The sequence below is a fragment of the Candidozyma auris genome, chromosome 3, assembly GCF_003013715.1.
Source record: "Candidozyma auris chromosome 3, complete sequence".
NCBI lineage: Eukaryota > Fungi > Ascomycota > Pichiomycetes > Serinales > Metschnikowiaceae > Candidozyma > Candidozyma auris.
The window spans coordinates 1,700,966-1,720,424 of record NC_072814.1 but is presented as its reverse complement, the minus strand read 5'-3'; the positions used below and the strand labels follow the sequence as shown (position 1 = coordinate 1,720,424).

Below are 19,459 nucleotides of genomic sequence, written 5' to 3'. Positions count from 1 at the left end.
TTTCATTTCATTTCATATTATCTATGTAATATTACATTGTACCTGGTTCATCCTTAAAACTGAGCACATCATCGAATCTCAATCCATTGATTTCAGTCCTGCTGTAGATATCCAACTCTTTAGATAGCGTATCGGGGTTGTTGTCGGGGTCCATGATATCGTTGGACGCCACTAATACCAACCCTCTAGATCTTATCAAGGGAATGAGCTTAGGCACCAAGTCAAGTAAGTGGATGGAGGTGATGACACCGATCAAATTATTGTCAATAGTGAAGTTAACGGCATCCTTTATGGATCTCACAGTGAGCTCTTGGTCGTTGGCGTTAAGTTGTCTCTCTTTGCTACCTTGTTTGTGGAGTAGATCGACTCCCTTGCAATCATGTTTGTCATTATCTTTGGTGCATCCTAGTTCCTCCATTGGTAATCCATTCGCAGAGTGTGCCTCAAAGAGACCGGTTGCATTGTTAAATATGATACCGTTCATGATTAAAAACACCGGGAAGTTCGGCTGCTTCCAATTCAAAATCTTGCAGACAATAGAATTGGATGACAAGAATATTAAGGAGCGACTGGCCCCATTTTTCGATTTTACTTTCAATGCCCGGATGTGATTAAAAACACTGTTGAGTGTGAGATCAATAAATTTGTTCAAGTTAACCTGAATATTGCCGGAAAAGGGGATTCGGTCAAGCTCATATAGAGATGGGAACACGAGTTCAATGCTGCATCTGATCTCGGGATTGAGTATGTTCAAGAAAGTGTCAAGAGGAAGGTATATGATCCTCAAGAGCTTTTTTATAAGTACAATGTCTTTTACCGTCATTTTCGAAAGATCAGCAATTATCTTCTCATAATCGAAAAGGCTTGAGGCAATCGACGTTAATTGTTCAGCCGTCAAGTTGGGAAGAAGAAGTTCCACATTATCCGCCACCGAAATAGACCAATGGGGACACACAAACGGAGAGCCATCGTTGAGAAGGCAAACCTTGATCCTTAAGTAATCACCAGATAATGAGGTTGCGGTAACGAACGAGGAGTTCGATTTAGCCCCTGGAGGAGTAGCCAGAGTAACTTGATTTCCAACACCTCCGTTGCCATTCTTCGCTTCACCAGTGGAGTTACTAATATTAGATGGCGAGAGGAAATTGTTTGGAGACAACCCTTGCCCGTTAAGCTTATTTGTCGGCTTGTTTTTAACAAAATTTGTTGATGACTTCCAATAGGTATCGTACTTGGTCGTCTCGAGCAACGTCCCAGCGAATGGAAAGATCACCTGGTAGTTAAATTTAAGCTCACCTATATTCCTCAAGCGCAAGTCGAAAAGAGGTAACAGAGTCGAATTGACCTCAAGGGAGGAAGTATCCAACTGTCTCAAATTCAAAGCAGTGGTCTTAGCGATGAGACGAGTACCAAACTTAGGAAAGATCTCGAAGTCAACTCTGAATTCACTCAATGAGTCAACTTCAGTTTGGAATATGCAGCTTGTAGTCTCCTTCTCGCCGCCATTGTTAGGAAGTAAGATGTTTCTTGGAACGATATCGGAAATATTAGATGTTATAGTGATGCGTCCAGGCTGAAGTCCTGTTCCAGAATTAAATAGATTAATTGAACCCTTCTCGTTGGAAAAAATCAACTCAATCAACACCTTTTGCTCCAAGAAGTTATGGCCGTACCTCCGGAGTGGGAGAATGGGAGGAGGAAGCTCTAAGTGCGGAATCAGGTCCACGTTTTTTTCGATGTCGCCGCTGTCCTCAGAGTCTTCTTCTTCGTCAAGAATTGATCCCGAACTTTCCTTATTTTTGGATTGTCGTGGGAGTGAGCTCTCTGCTATGGAGTCCATCGTGACGTCAGCCAGAGACGCTCTCTCGCTCTTGGATATCTCCTTTCTGTACGAAAGAATATGGTTGAGAACACCGATATGTCCTTCGATGACACAGTAGTATAGCACATTGTAGCCGTCTTCGTCAACAATGTCTAATTTGGCACCGAATTTGATCAATTCCTCGGTCGTTTTTATGTTGCCCTCTGATGCAGCGTAAAAAAGTGGCGGCCACTTGTTGAGACCGTCGAGCTGATTGACACTAGCACCAAATTCGGTGAGGAGCTTTATGAGGGAGTAATTGCCAGAGCGGGCAATAACATGCAATGGAAATAGGCCCTCAACATCAGGCTGATTGATCATTTCTGGGCTCGTGTCTGCATAGCGCAATAAGTACTCGACTGTCTTGTAGTCGCCAAACTTACAGGCGTAGTTGACTGGGAGGTACTGAAGCTTCGACTCGTTGGTAACAGGGTATCTGTTACTGCCATGCTGGACGAGAAGCTTGATGATATCAAAGTTATTATGCTTGATCGCCAAAAGTAACGCTGACATGGAATCATTGTCAAGATCATCAAGATGATCTTTTGGGAAATGCGGTAAAATGAGTGTGAGAAGCTCGAGGCAATTGTTTTGCGAGGCGTAATGGAGACATGTTCGACCATTCATATCCTTTCGAATTAGGAGGCCACTCAATGCATCTTGGGAGAGGTTGTTGATAATGAAGTCGATAACGAAAACCCTTGAATGGTCAATGTTATCGACTGATGTGATAACCTTGACACCGTTATTTATACTGACATGCTGGTGTTCCTCTGAGGTTGAAGCCGGCTGTAATGAAACACATTCGTGGATGATAGACTTGTTGCTGTTGAAGTCCTCAGAGCTCACTTCGAAGTCGATTTGATAATCGATGAGCTCAAGGAATGTCTTCAAGAATGCATCTGAAATCTTAAGGTTGCTGATAGCAAGCAAGAAGATTTTTGAAAAGAGATACTTGGATGCAGCTTCGTTCTGAGACCCTTTTGAGGATGACTTTACTTTCTCGATCCACCTGTTGAGGACGGACTCATCCGTATCTTTGAGAGTAGCCACATTGACAAAACTGGAGTATAGATCATCAATCTGAGAATGTTGAAAGCCCGTAAAGGACGAATGACGAGTATTGGGATAACTACCAGGGAACGTCGATTTATCCTGGTCACTCATGTCCTGCTGGTCGATACCTGAGATCGAACTGTGTCTGGCAAGAATTTCTGAGTAATTCAGGGGCGCCAGGACCAGCCTTCGACCTCTGTAGTTCTCCAACACAGAATAGTCGCCGTCCATGATCGACTCGAGGTCGAAGAGGGACTGGATCACTAGGTCAGAAAGCTCGTTGATCTCGTTTTTGTGAAACACGGGCTGCACGCTCACGGCCGTTTGCAAAAAGAGCTCTTTTGTGTGAGACTTGGACCGCTTATCCCACTTCTTCACGACTTTCAGGAACCCAGCCTCATTTAACTCGATGAACTGCTGCAATCGGAGCAAGTCCTGATGGATCTTTTTAAAATTCTGATACAAATTGAGAAACAAGATCGAGTTTTTGAAATTGAGCGACAGAGCGTTCACCAGCGGGTCCAGCGCCATATCTGACGATTTGGTCAAGAGTTCTTCTTTCTTCATAACTAACAAGTCCAAGTTGATGGCCATATTGGCTTGTTTCTCCAAGTAGAACGAGTTTACCTTATCCAATTCTCTTTCCACCCTGAAGAAGAAACTGGCCTTGTTGTCTTTGAGCTTCTGCTGGATCTGGAACTGGCTGTTTGGCTCGGTAGTACTCACATCGACGCCTCCTCCCAATTGCTTGATGAGCTTCTTCAACGCCTTATAGTCGATAAAGTAGCCCGAGTACTCCGGGAGCTCAAGCTGGCGCGAGGCCAAGTACTTTCCAAACTTCATACTAGGAGATTATAAGTTTGAAGGAAAAAAAGAAGGAGCCTGCCTAGCGTATTTATCGGTATCGGTATTTGAAAACCACGTGGACCGAAGGCTGCGAAACGGTTCCCACTATAGAGCGCCCTCATAGTGTAGAGCGAGAATCAACGGCTCGGGGTTCACACTTGAATTGGGCCATAATAGAACAACCGTAGTGAAAATCGTCGACATTTGTGTCTTGAGAAGTCGAGGAATTGGGTAATTGTGCATCTTTGGCTGAAATCAATTTTTGAAGCAGTTTGTCACTTTTGTGTGTTTTCGCTAGTCTCCATTGTTACGCTATTTGACAGTTCCCGAGCCTGGGTGCAAAATGAGACGCAATTATAGATGTAAGCAGAGAATTCAATTGCTTGCAATTAAAAATGTGCTTCATTCGGTATTTGATCTTTTTGATTTTATTGCTCTACTTTTTTTTTTTTTACTTTTTCTTTTAATTTTTTTTGTTTTTCAAAATATATCATGCCCTTTTTGGCGTTCTCGTTACGCCTCCCACAGTATGGCTGCAAACACCACAGCCTACGCTCTCCAAAGGAACCTCGTCCGCCGTTCAAGACAAAACACTGACTGAATCAGCTATCATATTTGACAACGGGCTACCAAAAAGCTGACAATATCATTTGATATCCATTGAGGTCCTCAAATTTTCCCTTGCCCCAATGTGCTCCTCACCGCGTCTCTGTGCTTATTGTATCACACACTTATACTCCCAATCAGTCCTTCCTTCCCACTGATCTCTACTATCCTTTTCGCGTGGCTCATGATATTTCTATACAATTTACTCCCACTCCTCATTTGGCCTCCTCTTTCGCCTTGTCGAAATGCTCCTTGAACTTGTCGGCGTTCTCCTTGTTGCCGAATCTGATGGCCAACGTCTGCGCCTCTGGCTCGCCCTCAGAAACATCAGCAGCGACCGTGTACACCCACGATCTGTCGGAGCCAATGTTGGGTTTCAATTCGTAGTCGGGCTGGACCAAGTGGTTGGCACAGATCTTCAATGTCTTGTCTCTTCTCATGACAATTCTGGTCTTACCGGTGGTCTTGTGCTTCAAGAACTTCACGTCACCGGTGCCTCTTTCTTTCCACTCTTTCGTGTCAGCGTGAAATCTGAACAACTTAGCACGCACTTTGAAAAGTACGTCCTCGTCCTCTTCGTTGGTCTTCACGTCAACCTTTTCCAAGTGTACAAGAGGCTCGAAGTGAACGTCAGCCTCTTCCTCGTCAGCACCTTCGCCATCTTCGTCATCTTTCTTCTTTTCTTCCTTCTTCTCTTCCTTCTTTTCTTCTTCCTTCAGCTCTTCCTTCTCCTCCTTCTTTTCCTTCTTGGCACCAAACATCGAAAATACGTTCGAGGTTGGCACACCAGAGGAGGCCGAGGTCTCTTCGGTTTTGGGCTTGGCGTCTTCAGCGGACATGATTTATAAATAAGTAAAAGAAGATCCGTGTTTGTATGTATCGATGCATCGAAACTTTTTCCTTCACCTTCCAATGTCGCGCGCACGACATACTCTACATGTGGTCGAGACAAGCACTATCTAAATTTCACTTTTGTTCCTTACGTGATGTAAAATTATCAATTGTAAACGGCACTAGCTCTGGCCCGTGATGTATTCTTGTCGTGTAGTAAATGCCCATTAGTCATCCATCTCGGATGGCTTGATCAATCCAGCAACTTTGAGATCCTTCTCTCTCTTGAGTCTGTTCTGTTCCTGCTTCTCAAGCTCCTTGTCCTCTGCATAAAGGTAGTCTGAAGCGTCGCCGCCAAATTCCTTGATTTGAACAAGGAAGTCTCTCAATGTACCCTTGAATTTGTCTAGATCTTTGTAAACGGTAGTCAACACATTCAAGAAATTGATCAATTGATCTCTTTGCAAGTTTTCGAATGCGGACGACAACGAGTTGCCCAAGTACTCCTTGAGGTACTGTGAGTTGGTCATTCCCTCAGAGGCTTGTCCAGGTGGATACAATGGGTCTTTGATTATGCCATCCTCAACAAGATGGAGTAGCTGTGCAAGAAGTTGTGCTTGGTAGTTAAAGCCCGACTTATGATCAGGTTGCGTCAACACATAGAAGGTATCGGACAAGATCTGGAAGTAGAAGTTTTCATAAAATACTTTTGTGAATGGCGTGGTACCGAGTTTCTCAACATTTCCGATAAGCTCGATTGTCAAGGACAATCCATTCTCCTCTACATCTCTCACATTATGCCTCAACGCCCAGAGCGATGCGTTAATCAAGAGCTGGAATGCCTCACCCGAGAGCTGCAACAATGCCTCGAAACACTTGCTGTTGATCTCCTTCAACAACTTGTAAAATTCAACTCTATGCTCGGGGTATTCAACAAAGTCATTCTTGATCATGTCAAGGGTACATTCGAAGACATTCTGAAGTATAAGGAAGACACCTTGAGGTATCATATGACCGACCTTTGAAACCACAGCAGTCATACAGTTCAAAACTTCAGCATCACGAGCGTCTGGAACGTTGCTTTTGTAATCAGCCAAAACAGCGGAAAATAATGGCTGCGAAAGATCACGCACAATCTCGTCCAGGTTGTCTGCTTGGTTGATATAGGTCTCAATCATCTTAAGGATCTCCTTCTTGATCGTTCTCAAGCCTCTTACCTTAGGCGTCTTAGTTGCAATGACGCCTTCCGAAGCGACTAGGTTGGAGATCATCTCACTCACAGCCTTGTATAATGACAACATATCGACGTACATCAAACCGAGCTGCGAGTAAAACCCGGGGCCCATAGCCTTACAGACAGCCACGTTAGTCTTGATGATATTGGCAATGATTTTAACGGTTTCGCTGTCAACCAATAATGTCGAGTCTTGAGCTGCCCTCTCGACAATCGCCTTCCATGCAACATTAGGCAACGACATCAAGTCGCCTAAAAGCTTATCACGGGAATCTTTTTGAGTCTGTGCACTGACAATAATACCACAGGCCTCATAAAATGTGTGGACTTGTTGAGGCAGTAAATCCTCCGTTATGGATTGAATATTGCGAATGATCTCGATGATGAATGGCTCGGTTTCACCAGGTTGCGTCACAACAAAGTGCCTTTTACATTTTGTGGTGATCTTGATGAAGGTATCACATGCCATGTCTTGCACACCCTCATGGGATTCGTGCATAAATTCGAACAACTTGTTGACGACGGTCTTCAAGAACTTCCAGTGAGCCTTCAAGAACCTTGGGTATTGGCCGACAATGTACATAATGTTCGAGGCAACAACCGCCTTGTTGTCCTTTCCTCTCTTCAAGTCAGTGAGCGACAACAAGTCCTTGATAACGGTAACAAGGAAACGCTTTTCCATATCTTCGTTCATTGTACCTGATATAGAACCAATGGCCCAACATAAAGTATTGATGTTTTGCCATGACCATTCACTCTCATCTATTTGTCTTGCAAGCTTTTCCTCCATGATATTCTGGGTGTCAACGACATCAGAATGCGTCAAGTACACAAGAACTTCTCTCATGGACTTGTACAATTGAATGGTGTCACTTTCCTTGACGAACTCTCTCACAATCTCACCTTCATCGTTTTCCACAATCAACACTTCCTCTGGTCTGACCATGTTTTCTATGATGACAAGTCTTAACTTGGAGAGAATGCTGGCATATTTATGTTGCCTCAAAGGGAACTTAGCCAAGATGGCGGGATCTGGAGCTCCGTTTGAAGATGGACGTAACGAGGAGCCGTAGGAAAGCTGCATCAATGGGCTCAATTCGTTTGCTGGCAAGTTCTGAATTTCTTCGAATAAGCCTTGCACGAAGCCCGTCCAGAAGTCTAAACAAGTCTTGAACAATTCACGCTCTTCGATTCTCGAGAGTTCGATGAGGTATTCTAAGGACACAAGAAGCAAGTCTTTCAACCCCTCGGCCAGCTCCAACGCCAGAAGATGGCTGTGCAAAAATGTACACAAAAACATTACCAAATCTTGCAAAAAGGACTGGTCATCGGAGTTTGCTACTTGATAGGACTGCTTGAGGCTTGTACCAGAGTTTAAGGGTACAATGGTGACGATCTTTTCCATGGCGCTCTGGAAAAAAGCAACAAACTTCTCCTCGTTTGAAGGTGACACTAAACTGGATACTTCAGTCAAACATTTGAGGGTGATGGCCCTCGTATCTGCTGGTGCCAAGAACTTAGACGTCAACAAGTGCAAGAGATCAGTCTCGAAAATGTAATTCAAGGGGATCCAATGAATATACCTTAAAAGGGCACTCAAGGTAGCAACAATCAACGAAACCTTGTTTGTCTTATCTAATATCTCGTAACACAACTTAAATATCTGCTCAAACTCTGCCTTCAAGCTCAATTTCAAATTGTTCGCCTTAGCTTGGGTCATGGAATCCTGGGAAAAGTCGAAGACTTCCTCACTCATCAATTTCAAGATGATCATGTTGTTTTCACACACATTGAACGAGGATCTCGAACTCTTGACGATTTCAGGAATAAACTGCGGCCAGTTGTGTGGCCACTCCTGCTTTAAGACCGACACCAAAGTCAAGTCTATCTTGTTGATAAGCGCCCTCTCTGTTTTGAAAAGCTGTTCATCGTCACATAATGCAATGATCATGTCCACAATGAAGTTTCTGATCCCGACTCTCTCGGTCTCTGGGATCGTCTTCCATCTGTATTGAATGAGCTTATTCAAGCACGACAAGGCAATGTATTTCGCTTGAGGGTTTTTAGACAGAGAGAGAATGGCGTCTGCTCGCTTCCACGAGTCTGGGTGTTCCTGGAACTGGTTGAGTACAAGCTGTGCTTGCCGTTGATCGGGGCCCGACTTGTAGAAAGTCTCCACGACCTTGTCGAACAAGTCGAGATCAAGTTCTCTGGAGAAGTCAAGGATACCCTCCATGTTAGATGTTTATTGGATTTTGCAAGCTGGAGTTAGTATACGTGAGACGAGTTTGAGGGACTTGTTGTGGATTTGTTTGCCATTGATGTAACCTGATACAGGTAAGCAAAGCTTCGCAATTGGATGGGAGCGTCAGGTGGTGGAGGAGGCAAAAGCGAAAGAATTCAAGTGGCAATTCACTAAATACATACTTTATTTAACACAATTGGCCAAATGGGCGTAATTCGAAAATGGGGGTAATGTCGGTTCTCAAAGTTTGGTGGTCTTCGCTTATGGAAACATGTACTGAAAACGAACAGAGAAGTCGTGCGCTCACCAGAGCACCGTAGAAGGGGACAGATACTGTTGAGTATTGATAGCTCTGCACTCGGTGCGAATGCAGAGAGGTTCTACAGGTAAGAGAACGTGTTGTTCTTGCAGTGGGCAGTGGGCAATTTTTATTTACCTTTATTTTGTAGTTTATTTGGTGGCAAAAGCGACACCTTTCTCAATGTTCTTGGACAACTGGTCAATGGCAACTTCCAACAACTTCTTCTCGTCGGCAGAGGCCCTCTCCAACACATCGTACTCCACGGCGGCAATACCGTTCTTGCTCAACTTGACTGGGAGAGAGAAGAAGTCCAAGTTGTTGACCAACTTCTTAGCCTCGGATGCGCCCTTGATGGAGGAATCCAAGTACAAGAAAGTACACTCAGTGACATCCTCACCAGCGGCAGCCTTCAAAAGAGACTCGGCCAAACGGTATCCAGCGTAGGCCATAGACAAAGTGGCAGAGCCCGCACCATCCTTTGCCTTGACAACCTCGTCACCACCAAACTGCACACGGTGGATCAATTCCTTCTTCTGCTCAGCAGACAACTTGTCAAAGTGAGCCTTGGCGCCCAAAGAGTACAAAGGCACAATGGTCTCACCGGAGTGGCCACCGACAACTCTGATCTCAAAGTCAGTAGGCTTGGTCTCAGAGGGGTAGAGCTGAGAAATAAAGGTGTTGGCACGCACAATGTCCAAGGTGGTGACACCAAAAAGACGGGCAGGGTCAAACACGCCCTTAGCCTTCAAAGTCTCGGCGACAATTGGTACGGTGGAGTTGACTGGGTTAGAGATGATCAACACAAATGCCTTTGGAGCATTCTCAGCAATACCTTCGGCCAAGCCCTTCACAATAGAGGCGTTGATGTTGAACAAGTCGTCTCTGGTCATACCGGGCTTTCTGGGCACACCAGCAGGGATGATGACGAGATCAGCGCCCTTGAGAGACTCAGCCAACGCAGTCTTGTCCTCCTTCGAAGAAGGCAAGAACGCCTTGGTAGCAGCATCCGTGTTGATGTGAGACAAGTCAGCGCCCACACCAGGAACGTTGACAACGTCGAAAAGGGACAATTCAGTCACCTGGGGATTGAGCTTCAAAAGGAGCGACAATGGCTGACCAATTCCTCCGGCAGCACCGCAAACAGTAACCTTGACCATGATGATAGTGATATAAATAAAAACAAGAAAGTGGGAAAACCAGTAAGTTGTTTCTAGAGCACTTTTTCAAGGGGATCGCATCCTTATATAGAAAACTGGGGAACCCGCGAAAGATGCACATGGGGCAACAAACCTCCGGGTGCCCGGGCCCGAGGAAAAAACCTGGGGCAGGGTTCTGGGGGATATGTCCCGGGAGAGACCGGGAACACAAAGTCTCTGGGCATGTTGAAGGTGCTTTTGCAGCCACTGCTTCCACTTCGATGAAGCTAGCTATGTTGCTGCTTAATGCTAGCACTAGCGGCAAGACCCTCCAAACTCCGAGCCCCACGACGCTATTAGCACCTCCCTTGATTGGCCTACCTCCAGTGCGGGGGTCCCTTTGTACAGTTAGCGAAGAAAAGGGCAGTGATGAGGAGCTTTCAAGAAACGAAGAAAGAAAGTCAGTGTAGTTTGTGAAATTTGTTGGCTGAGGAGTCAGAGGAGTCAACTTGTGAACTTAGGTGGGTTTTTGTACAATGTTTCCAGCCACTTGCAGCAGTTACACTAAGGGGTGCAATTTCGGAGCATGCTAAAGTGGAATCAAAGAAATGCATATTTACGGGCTTCACAGAAGCAGTTGATCCTGCAGCTTTAGTTCATGAATTCAAATTATGCTGCGATGTGAGAATTTGTTCAAGACTGACCAGAGTCCTTATCGTGAGGGTGTCACAGTGAGCAGCAAGTTTCGCAGCCATTGATCAGCGAGCTCAGCCAATTGACACATTGACACAGTGTAGAAGAAGCTATCTAACTTTTTATGATATGTTCGTAAAAAAGGGCCACCTTTGGCTCGTATTGTCACATCCTACACTCTTTATTCTGCCGTAGCATAAGATACATTCAGTCCAACTTTATAGCCCACCTCAAGCACGCTGGTGTTACTCTCAAATCCGCTTAGGTCAAGCACGTCATCTTTTGGGAATTGATTAAGAAAATAAGGCCACTCAAGTCTCTGCTTCTACAGCAATGTCATCATGAGCAAATCATGTCTAGAGAAAGGTACCAGACTTAGAACGATATGTTACACTTCATCGGTTTATGTCGAGTCAGAAATGATCCTTTTCAATAAAATTATCTGGAGCTTTATTGCCTATAAGCAAACATAGATTGGAATTGAGGCGATTTTTTTTTTTTTTGAATAGAGATTTTAATAACCTGCTGATGAGAAGACAACTCAAGCCGCTGGGCACTTTGTAATAGAGGGGACAAGTTCCTCAGTGCCACATGTGCAATTATCGGGCTCGTATCACCTCTGGACCTTAGAGAAAGTGAATGTTTGTATTCGTCAGAGTACTTACCGTAGCAGGGTTCTACAAGGCGGTAGGGCGGGCACAAGGTGGCTGAGAACTGAACGAGGGTAAGTGTTTGGTGCAGCTACTTGACGATGTTGTTCTACTGTGCCATGAGTGCAACTAAGTGGAATCTGTTTGACCCGTTGGAGATCATATGAGATCAAGTTTGATGGGTCAAAAAAAAAGCTCAGGCGACCTAACCTCTTTTAAGGAAACAATCTGAGGACTTTTAGACCTCAATTAAATGGCAACGAAAACGAAGGTATTCCGGAACTATTTTCATAGCAAAGAACTAAAGATGTTCCATGCTTAGCACAGACGTTATCGATTTCTCGAGGTGATTTGATGTTGTGGTAAGGTAGCACCATAAAGGGCAGAGGAACTGACGTGATGGAAGAGAATCATCCACAAGCCATGCCCTTTTTAAAAAGACATCAGACCTAAGAATCTAGCTTCAAGAAGCAGAAGGCGGTAGCATATGATACATCATATTAATGTTCCGGGGCTTTCTGGAGATGAAGGAAGTAACAGGATCTCTCCGTGACAATTCAAAGAAGAGAGCATAACCTTCGCTTCTTTAATTTCCATTTCATCAGAATTAAGCAAATTCCAATAAATTCCACCTGCTCTGTGGGTGATGCTAATAGAAATAAGCCCTAGAATATCCATCGAGCATCTGATCCATACTATGAAACGTCGTCAACCCTATAAGCTAACTAACAGGCTTCCGCGGGGTGTGCTAGAAGCTCCACTAGAAATATCAGTCAAAGAGAAGGCAAAAGTCTTACCCGAAGTCCCACATATGAGTCATCTTTCGTCTCGAATTCAATTACAATAATGGGCCCCCGTAAGTAGCCGTAGTCACTGGACCAATTGCACGTTCACGGTGGGTGCAAAAAGAAACTGGAGGTGGAGGGTGCGGCAGGCGAAAAGAAACGGCTGCGGGGCTTCACAGCGAAGACAAGGTGGAAGAAGAAAAGCGGGGCGCCGAAAAGGAACAAAACAAAACAAGCGATGACGATAAAAAAAAGAGACAAAAAAAAAGAAAAGAAAAGAAAAGACGCCAAACGCAAGCAATTGCAATTGACTCAGTCACACGTCCTCAACACAGAAAGTAAACAGCTTCCCGTACCTGAATCTCCTCATAGATTCTCCATGGGCCAGTTTCAGGCTGGGACAGAAAAGCGAGCCATGTTCGCCCAAAAAACGCGATGACAGACAAGAACTCAGGCAAAAGCAGCACGACGAGCGTCGAGAGAGCGACTTGCGGGCCTGTTTTTCCCGCCCTCTAGGGCGATTGTTCCCTCGCCAAGGCGCCGCCGGTCGCCAGTTTTTGAGACATTGCGACCGCCGCAGCCCTTACGAGGCCCACTACGAGCCCGAGAAAGGGCGGCTCTTTGGCCACGTATTGAGGATTTCTAAGAAACCAATTTCATATTCGTAATCAGAAGCCTATATATTGTACCTCTGAAATCTTTTATCCAATTTTCCTGAAGCCCTTGGTCAACTTCATTGGACCGTACACTTCTTCCTAAGCACCTCTGGGACTGCCTGCTGCCTGCCTGAGGTGGGTGCGAAAACAAGGTGCAAGGTGCTTTTTCGCCTGCCGGCGTGCCATATCAAGGTCACCTTCCCCAGCATATATATCGCGGGCCATCGTTCACCTTGTACGCTTTACCGTCTGCACATCTTTTTCTGCTATTTTTCTCCTAGACTCCCTACAGTGTCCATGAACAACCCGTTTAGAAGATCGTCCCAGTCGTCAGACGATGACCCGTTCGACGTTCCAGAAAATTACTATGGCTCTACCACCAACCCCGCAAAGGCATCGAAGGACCTGAAGTTCGGCAGGGTCAGAACGTTTTCGGTGTTTGAGGCAAAGACCACTCGCTTAAACACCTTGATGTCTCCTCTGATGTCGACTGAGTCCGTGGACGATGCGTCCAACCAGGGCTCCTCCACGTCGCTGGCCACATCCCCCACCCCTGAGGTTGAAGACGGCCATGTCCCTCCTTCTGCTCAAGTGGACAGCCTTAGAAGAGGGTCCATTGTGCCCATATATCACGATGTGACAAGTACGGACTCGTTGGGAGGCACCACGAAGCCCGTGGAGATCCAGGCTCCAAGACCCATCTCCCAAAGAAGAGCTTCATTAGACCTGTCGATCTTGGCCCCCAAGAAGTTCTACATCAACGACATTGACATGACGCTCAAGGAGCTTTTGCAGAACGAGGACACGGACCACAATTTCCAGATCACTATCGAGGATTCGGGGCCCAAGGTGTTGAACTTGGGAACTGCCAACTCCAACGGCTACAACCAATTCGCCGTGAGAGGCACCTACCAGCTTCTGAACCTCTTGCAGGAGCTCACCATTGCCAAACGATTTGGCAGAAACCAGATGATTTTGGATGAACAAAGGCTCTGCGAAAACCCGGTGAGAAGAATGAAGAGACTCATCACCACCCAGTTCTGGAGAGCCCTCACCAGAAAGATCACCAGAGAGAATATCGTAGAAATGGCTCGTGATACCAAGATCGTGGAGGAGTACATTAACGAGAAGGGGGAGCTCGTCAAGAACGCCGAGTCTGTGCGCTTGTACATTCCTCATGACAGACCTGACCAGTACGAGTATTTTAGCTCCATCAAGAAGGAGAATCCTGAAATCACATTGGATGTTCAGTACCTTCCTGAGAAAATAGACGCTGCTTTTATCAAGTCGATCAACAAGAAGCCAGGGCTTTTGGCGCTTGAAGCTAAACCTGGCCCCGATGGTGATCTTCAAAACGAACCCTACGTTGTTCCTGGTGGCAGATTCAACGAGCTTTACGGCTGGGACTCGTACATGATTGTTCTTGGGCTTCTTCTTGATGCCACCCCCGAGGACCAGAAGAATTTGCAGTTGTCCCGTGGTATGACTGAAAACTTCATCTACGAGATCAAGCACTACAACAAGATCTTAAACGCCAATAGATCATATTACTTGGGCCGTTCGCAGCCTCCATTTTTGACTGACATGGCTTTGCGAGTGTTTGAGAAAACTTTAGAGCTCAACCCCAACAGCCAGGATGACGCCCTCGACTTCTTAAAGAGATCCACTCTTGCTGCCATCAAGGAGTATGATACAGTGTGGGTATGCAAGCCTCGTCTTGACGAACGCACAGGCCTTTCCTGTTACCACCCTGACGGTGAAGGTATTCCTCCTGAGACTGAGGCGTCCCATTTTAATGCTATTCTCGCACCATACTTGAAGAAGCACAATGTTACTCAGCCCGAGTTCATTGAAATGTACAATGCGAAGCAAGTTCATGAACCAGACTTGGACGAGTATTTCTTACACGATAGAGCTGTTAGAGAATCCGGGCACGACACCTCATACCGTTTGGAAGGCAAAGCTGCATACTTGGCAACCGTCGATTTGAATTCATTGATATACAAGTACGAGGTTGACATTGCCTCGATTATAGAGAAGCATTTCGGTGGGGAATTGTTCGACCCTCGCACTGGCCATACGAACACGCCAGCTGAATGGCGCAAAAAAGCCGAGCTTCGACAGAAGAGAATGACAGAGTACTTGTGGAACGAGGAAGACTTCATCTTCTACGACTACCACATCAAGGAACAGAAACAGAGCAAGTACGAGTCGGCCACCTGTTTCTGGCCATTATACGCTGGTGCTGCCACCGAAGATCAGGCCGACAAGCTTGTGCGTGACTCACTTCGCAAATTCGAAGAAGACGGAGGACTTGTGTCTGGAACATTACGTTCTCGTGGCGAGGTGAGTATTCTGAGACCATCGCGTCAGTGGGACTACCCTTATGGTTGGGCGCCGCAACAGATGTTGGCGTGGATCGGCTTAACAAATTACAACTACAACGGTGCAGCCAGACGCTTGGCCTACAGATGGCTCTACATGATGACGAGAGCGTTTGTGGACTACAATGGTGTCGTTGTTGAGAAGTATAATGTTCTTTCTGGTGCGGTACCTCACAGAGTGAACGCCGAATATGGCAACCAAGGCGCTGACTTCAAGGGCGTAGCTACTGAGGGTTTCGGCTGGGTTAATGCCAGTTACCTTGTTGGACTCACTTATTTGAACTTGCAAGCCCAGAGAAGTCTCGGTGCATTGATCCCTCCAGATGTGTTCTTGAAGAACATGAATGAGTCCCAGAAGGAGCTTTACACATGAGGACACTGACCTTGAGCCAGTGGCCATATAGCACCCTCCAGCATAAATATAAAGCCTGAATCATAGAATATAATTTTTAAGAGCATGTTTTTGCAATACCTTCATTTTCTCGACGTGCACTTTCCTGCCTCGCTTATACAATTACATCATTGCACACCAGGTAGCTCGTCGTTTGCAACCAATAGCGAAAAACCCGTGCACCACAAAAATTGGACATTAGTGCCTTTAATCAAGACCGTTACAACGAACAAACCAGTATATCTTTGCTTTGGCTTTTCAGAGTTTCTACAACGCACATTTCCCAAGGAAACAGACAATAGATTTCTTTATACACTTTCAAAATTGCCATGTCATTAATAAAAGCCCTGGTTTTCAGGTCAAGCAAAAGAGCACACTTTGCCAACCTTGCCTGTCTCGAAAGAGCTAAAAGACACAATTCCCTGGCTCCAAACACGTTTAATACCGCTGTCGAGGCAGCCGAAAAGTTGGTCCAGCCGTCTAAATCAAAACTGTTCAACGATCCTTTTTCCATCGTGAGCCATGAAATGTCGTCGTTAGCGAAGCTGATAGCCAGTTTAATTGGTTCGGGCCATTCCACGTTAAATCGGGTTTCAAGTTATTACTTCGAGGCAGAGGGCAAGAACGTTCGTCCGCTCGTGGTGCTTCTTCTTTCAAAAGCATTGCTGAAAATACCTTTGGAAGAGAGAAACAGAATCAAAATCGATAGCCAAGACGTGACTGAGCAGCTGGTGTATCCTGGAACGCCGCAGGGCACGGTCGTTGCTGGAAATTCCGTAAACAAGTCGATATCTCCCTTGGCGGTTTTGCACGGGATCAACCCAAAGGTGATTTTGGATCCTTTGCTGAAACCCATGGATGAGCTTCCTCAGATGGATGCTGCCAATGGCATTTTGCCCAAACAGAGAAGGTTGGCGGAGATTGTGGAGATGATACACACGGCCTCGTTGCTACACGATGATGTTATAGATTTTGCCGATGCTCGCCGGGGCCGTCCTAGTGGGAATATCGCCTTCACTAACAAAATGGCAGTTTTGGCTGGCGACTTTCTTTTGGGAAGAGCTTCTGTGGCCATCGCCAGGTTGCGTAACCCGGAAGTGATTGAATTGTTGTCGACGACAATTGCCAATTTGGTGGAGGGTGAGTTCATGCAGTTGAAGAATACCGTCATCAGCAACGATGAGTCCACCATCAACAACGACGGCGAAATCAAGGACATTCCAAAACCTACAGGCAAAGTGCCTGTAAAGCAGCACAACTATCGCGTGGATAAACCCAAAGAGGTTGACCACAACGTCAATGTCGATGCTGCGTTTGAATACTACTTGCATAAGACGTACCTCAAAACAGCATCGTTGATGTCGAAGCTGTCGAGAGCTGCTGCCGTATTGAGTGGTGCTCAAGATAATATCATTGAACACTGCTACGAGTACGGACGCAACTTGGGCTTGTGTTTTCAGATCGTTGACGATATGTTGGATTACACCTCGAGCAACAGTGCTATTGGAAAGCCCAGTCAGGCTGACCTCAAGTTAGGGTTGGCCACTGCACCTATCTTGTTTGCCTGGAGAGAAGAACCAAATCTCGATGAGCTCATTGGTAGAAAATTTAGCGAGCCAGGTGACGTGGACATTGCCCGCAGAGCGGTAGACAAGTACAACGGAGTGGAGAAAACTCGTGCCATGGCTGAGGACTATTGCATGCGGGCACTCAAAAACCTCAGACAGCTTCCAGAGTCCGACGCGAGAAGCGCTTTGGAGTTCTTAACCAATTCCGTGTTGACTAGAACAAAATAAGCATTGTACATAGCATATAGACAGACTCATATTAGAATAGGGAGTAGGGAAGACATTGTGACTGGGCGTTGATGAGAAATCAGCGGACGAAGAACAAGAAAAAGAGAATCTTAAAGAAAACGTAAAATCGATTTTTAAAATTCACATCAATTTGATGAAATTCTCATGATGTGATCCATCTCTAATTGGCTGCGAAAATCGTCTAGATCGACTGCGCAACATCATGTTAATCTAGATTCATAGAACTCCCGATCTTACCGCTAATGGAGTGACAAACGCTACAATTGAATGCTCCATCTTCATTTCCGCCTTTGTGGTTATTGTTAAATTTTTTTTTTCTTTCTGAAAACCCATATAAGGTTCGAAATCACTATGTCAGTACTATCATTGTGATAAACAAATGACTTTGCAGTTCATATTTGTTTCGATGAATCACGTCATTGTGATAAAAAGTACCTGATTAGAACAATAATCAACGGAATTTCACAATATATGACATATTTATATTAAAGTCGTCGTCGGTTGAATTCTGGCGAAGAATTCTCACGTGATTGAGTTACCCGGCCTGAGGTAGTCGCCCTATATAAGGCGGCGAACCGCACAAGCGAATTTTGAAGGTTGTCGCCAGGAGATCAATTTCGAAATCGTACATGGTTCTTGCCTTTTACCAGAGCCATCCGGGAATTGTCTCTGCTAATGGCGTACTTTTATTTTTTGGAACCTTCTTACGAGCTAAATCAACTTTTGATTGGCTTTCACTTTCTGGTGCTATGTCTGAGGTCAGCCATCTCATCAGAAAGTGGTACCAGGTATGGAAAGTAGTACCAAAGTAACCACACATGCAATGCGGTATTGCCAAACTACATCAACTGGCCCGTTGCCGATCCGGTGCCTTTGAACCCGACTGATATTCTATGCTATTTACAGTTACATCTCTCACAAGCTCTCCTTTTGTCTCAAACGAAGCAACGATTGCCCGTACACTTTTTTAGCGTCGGCAATTTTGACAAAGCTTCCGTTGGCGCCTGGGACCTGGCCCTTCACCACCAAGATGCCGTTTTCGCCGTCAGCATGCAAAACCTCAAGATTCTGTGACACACAGCTCTTGCCTCCCATGCGACCTGCCATCTTCTTGCCTGGCAAAACACGACCGGGGTCTTGCGTAGGTCCCATGGAACCAGCAGATCTGTGGGCTAGCGAGACACCGTGTGTGGCTGGAAGACCCTTAAACCCGTGTCTTTTCATGACACCAGCAAATCCTTTACCTTTGGTAGTGGACTTGACGTCTACGAGCTGACCCACAGCAAAGTAGTCAGCCGTGATCTCGACACCAGGCTCAATAAGCCCCTCATCTCCTCTCACTCTGAATTCTCCGTAGTTGGCTTTTGTAGTCACGCCGGCCTCATTGCAGATTCTGATTTCGTGCGCTGTAACATTTTTGATTTTGTCCTTTTGCCCTAAGAGAACAGACGAGTAGCCGTCTTTGCTCATGGTCTTGTTGGCTATGACCTCGCACGAGTCGATTTCGATAACAGTAGCGGCGTGCTGCAACCCGGATTTCGTGAACCACGAAATCATGCCTCTTTTAATGCCTAGCATGCCTGGTCTTTCCAAGAGCATTTTTCTCTCGTTCGCAGCCTCCAAGCAGTGGTTGATCCTCGTTGGAGGTGTTCTCACATGAGGAACCGCATGAACAGAGGTGATTTGTGCCACCCCTCTCGTGGCCAGTATGGACCTCAACGAGGATGGAGCTCTTTTCGAGACGAACTCCCATAGAAGGCCACTCATTGTGTGCTTTATTTCAATGTGTGACTTAGGTATGAGGTTGTAGAATACTGAGTCTCACCAAAATTTTCAGCACCATATAGGGTTCTCACACGACCTATAGTATGGCCTGAACAATTATCTACAACATCAAACTCACATAAAAGGCCGTTTTCAGGACCTCTATTTCCTCGTATGCTATTGTATATACATGAAGTGGACTC

At 45.7% G+C, this 19,459-nt stretch overlaps 7 protein-coding genes across 7 annotated transcripts; 2 read left to right on the top strand and 5 right to left on the bottom strand. All coding sequences in view use genetic code 12, as the record gives it.

Annotated features, from left to right (window-relative positions):
• Positions 1 to 31: 31 nt before the first annotated feature.
• PHO81 (Pho81p) lies at positions 32 to 3,760 on the bottom strand (the record flags this gene model as incomplete). The annotated part of the gene is made up of 1 exon (XM_029032758.2): positions 32 to 3,760. The coding sequence occupies one exon, from the start codon at positions 3,758 to 3,760 to the stop codon at positions 32 to 34; it is 3,729 nt and encodes a 1,242-aa protein (XP_028893073.2).
• Positions 3,761 to 4,584: 824 nt separating this feature from the next.
• YRB1 (Ran GTPase-binding protein YRB1) lies at positions 4,585 to 5,208 on the bottom strand (the record flags this gene model as incomplete). Its single annotated transcript, XM_029032759.2, has 1 exon — positions 4,585 to 5,208. One exon carries the CDS (start codon positions 5,206 to 5,208, stop codon positions 4,585 to 4,587), a length of 624 nt encoding a protein of 207 aa, XP_028893074.1.
• Positions 5,209 to 5,427: 219 nt separating this feature from the next.
• On the bottom strand, positions 5,428 to 8,670 carry CRM1 (exportin CRM1; the record flags this gene model as incomplete). The annotated part of the gene is made up of 1 exon (XM_029032760.2): positions 5,428 to 8,670. One exon carries the CDS (start codon positions 8,668 to 8,670, stop codon positions 5,428 to 5,430), a length of 3,243 nt encoding a protein of 1,080 aa, XP_028893075.2.
• A 459-nt stretch (positions 8,671 to 9,129) lies between these two features.
• MDH1 (malate dehydrogenase) lies at positions 9,130 to 10,137 on the bottom strand (the record flags this gene model as incomplete). Its single annotated transcript, XM_029032761.2, has 1 exon — positions 9,130 to 10,137. One exon carries the CDS (start codon positions 10,135 to 10,137, stop codon positions 9,130 to 9,132), a length of 1,008 nt encoding a protein of 335 aa, XP_028893076.2.
• A 3,060-nt stretch (positions 10,138 to 13,197) lies between these two features.
• Positions 13,198 to 15,657, top strand: NTH1 (alpha,alpha-trehalase NTH1; the record flags this gene model as incomplete). The annotated part of the gene is made up of 1 exon (XM_029032762.2): positions 13,198 to 15,657. The coding sequence occupies one exon, from the start codon at positions 13,198 to 13,200 to the stop codon at positions 15,655 to 15,657; it is 2,460 nt and encodes an 819-aa protein (XP_028893077.2).
• Positions 15,658 to 16,004: 347 nt separating this feature from the next.
• Positions 16,005 to 17,471, top strand: CJI96_0003402 (trans-hexaprenyltranstransferase; the record flags this gene model as incomplete). The annotated part of the gene is made up of 1 exon (XM_029032763.2): positions 16,005 to 17,471. One exon carries the CDS (start codon positions 16,005 to 16,007, stop codon positions 17,469 to 17,471), a length of 1,467 nt encoding a protein of 488 aa, XP_028893078.2.
• Positions 17,472 to 18,407: 936 nt separating this feature from the next.
• Positions 18,408 to 19,259, bottom strand: CJI96_0003401 (mitochondrial 54S ribosomal protein uL3m; the record flags this gene model as incomplete). The annotated part of the gene is made up of 1 exon (XM_029032764.2): positions 18,408 to 19,259. One exon carries the CDS (start codon positions 19,257 to 19,259, stop codon positions 18,408 to 18,410), a length of 852 nt encoding a protein of 283 aa, XP_028893079.2.
• Positions 19,260 to 19,459: the final 200 nt, after the last annotated feature.